Source organism: Octodon degus, unplaced genomic scaffold, assembly GCF_000260255.1.
Source record: "Octodon degus isolate 3935 unplaced genomic scaffold, OctDeg1.0 scaffold00115, whole genome shotgun sequence".
Lineage (NCBI taxonomy): Eukaryota > Metazoa > Chordata > Mammalia > Rodentia > Octodontidae > Octodon > Octodon degus.
Window position 1 is genome coordinate 3420296 of NW_004524691.1, and position 2494 is coordinate 3422789.

At 53.0% G+C, this 2494-nt stretch overlaps 1 protein-coding gene across 5 annotated transcripts in view; it reads right to left on the reverse strand.

Moving 5' to 3' along the window:
- The window catches only part of Ccnl1 (cyclin L1), a 13846-nt gene extending 12203 nt beyond the window's left edge, over window positions 1–1643 (reverse strand). For 2 of the 5 annotated variants that reach the window (XM_023699693.1, XM_023699691.1), the window contains exon 1: window positions 91–1642. In XM_023699693.1, coding sequence (XP_023555461.1) covers window positions 91–396 — 306 coding nt within the window. In that variant the 5' untranslated portion in view covers window positions 397–1642. Of the gene's footprint in view, window positions 1–90 lie in introns of all 5 variants that reach the window. The other 3 variants (XM_004639830.3, XM_023699690.1, XM_023699692.1) reach the window with 3 other exon arrangements.
- Between the last annotated feature and the right edge of the window lie 851 nt (window positions 1644–2494).

A 2494-nucleotide genomic window follows, 5' to 3' on the forward strand; every position in this document is an offset into this window, starting at 1 on the left:
CCCAGCGAGGCCCGGCCGGGACGCCGCTGGCGGCCGCGGGGAGCGAGGCGAGGCCGGGCAGGGCGGGCCCGGCCGACCCGGAACACTGACCTGCGGCAGCCGAAGGAGGATACCGGCGGCCTGGATGAGCTCGCAGCCCAGGATGCGCAGGTCCGTCTCGCTGGGGAGGTCGAGCCCGTCCTGCATGGACGGGGTGGGCGACAGCCTCTCCTCCGGAATCAGCGAGTGGTCGATGGTGAGAGAAACTTCCGAGTACAGGCGGTCGCCGATCAGGATCCCTCCCGCCGTGGTCGTCGTGGTGGTCGCGGTGCCGGAGCTGGACCCGCCCGCACTCGGGGCGGCCGACGAGGCGGCAGCGGCAGCAGCGGTCGAAGTCGGGTGAGGCCCGGACGCCATAGTCTCCGCGAGCTGCACGCACGCCCGACGCAGCCGGAACCCGGAGTGAGACTAACCAGTGTTCTCGGCGCGACGGATGTTCCCGTGACCGCCCGGCCGGGCCGCTTCACGCACCGTGCGCTTCCGCCCTGACGTCAGCACGCCGCCGTCGGCGCGCAGCAGCTAGTCCCTCAGCCACGCCCGCCCTGGGCCTTCCCGCGCCTACCTACCGGCGGCTCGCCAGCCTGGGAGCCGGCAGACTCGGCTCGGGCGGGTTGGGCCGCCGGGCTTGTAAGGGGCTTGGCTACGGTAACACGGGAATTTTAGAAAACACCTTCCCCCTAAAGAAGAGCTGTCAGTCAGAACACGTCCCTGCGCGAGTTTAGTAATTTGCTGAAACCTGCGCCTTCGGGCTGCCTCCCTCTCCGAGGGCTCAGGCCGACCTTCGGCCTCGCCGGCCGGGCACTGGGTAACTCCGCCGTGCGAGGACAAGCTTGGGATTTGAGGTGGCGGGCGGGCCGCCGGAGAGCACTGCTCTGGAGAGTTGATCGAAAGCGGACGCGCCCATGGCGGTGCCAGCAAAAAGCTCGCTCTCGGAGGAAGCCGGGCTCCCAATGCTTATGGGGAAGCGGATCCGGAATGGCTGGGCGGCTGCCGCCCGCCGCGCTCCTTCGCGAAACTCGGGCCCTTGTCAGGACCGCGCGATGACTTTCAGTAATCTGGAAAATCCTTGGTTCCAAAAATAATCTTAGGGCGAGGATTTCACAGAGCTGACTTGATTATGCTTGTGTTTGCTGCAGTTAAGCAGAATGGGAGAAAGCAATCTCAGGTTTTTTTCTTCTAATAGCAAGTACCAGAATTTTCTTAAATTTTAAATTAAAAACAATTCTACTGATCCAAGTCACAGTACTAAAAAAATGGAAGGAAAGGTATACATCTCAGTTTGCCCTACTGCCTTCTTTTTTGTTGTTCTTTTTGAGACAGTATCTCACTATGCATTTCAGGCTGGTCTTGAGCTCGGTTTGTAACCTATTCTGCTCTGGAATTTGTAAGGACCCACCTACGTCGGCCTTCTCTGTGCTGGGATTACAGGCTTGTGCCCCCACACCCAGTTTGGCCTAGTGTCTATTTGTCTCAGATGTTTAGACCTCTAGTACAGCTTCGAGGGTTGTTGCTTTAAGGCTTACTTGGTTACATTGTAAGAAGTACTTAGCCATTCAGATCTATAGAACAAAGGAAATTTGGATACATTTTTTTTAGTTTTTCAGTTTTTTGGTTGGCCTTGACCTCACTATGTAGTTTAAGCTCGTCTCCAGCTCCTGTCAATCCTTTTTTTTTTGGCGGAACCAGGGATTTAAATCAGGTACTTGCCCTTGCCAGGGAAGCCCTTATTCTACTGAGCCATCTCCCCGGCCCCTCCAGTCTTATTTTTAAATGAAAAGTAGAAACCAAAAACAGTGATTGATTATATGTGCCACTGAAATATCACGTTTCAATGAATTCACCTGTAGTATAATGACTTCAGAGTAATTTTAGCTTATATTAAAACTTTTTTTTTTTTTTTTTTTTTTGGCAGAACCTGGGATTGAACTCAAGCCCCTGTGCTTGCCAGGCAAGCGCTTATTCTACTGAGCCATCTCCCCGGTCCCAGGAAGTCTTTCATGATTGTTGTCATTTTGTTTTGATCTGAGCGATTATTTCTGATCTGATTTCTTCTAAAGCCTGATGGAATTGTTTCTTCAGTTGCTATCATTTCAAATCTTCAGGTGTGTGATTTGCAAATTCTTCTATGTGCTTGTCTCTTGGACTTTTGGGTGGGTTGTAGGTCTGAGATTTCCTTTTACTCCTTCATTTTGACATTCTGGAAGTTCCCAAAGATCTCCTGGACTCATCAGTGGTGGGAGAGGGGCAGGGTATGGGTCATAAAGGTTCCTGTGAGAGTAGAGTGGGAGCAGGTTAGAGCTCATCAATGCTCCTGTGACTGGTGGGGTGTCAAAATTCTGCAAACCTTGTGCATTATTGGTAGGCATGGGGTAGACCCACTAGATCCCATAACTGTCTGGTGTCTGCTTGAATTTTTAGATCAATATATCATACTTGGTTGAAATTCATACATAAT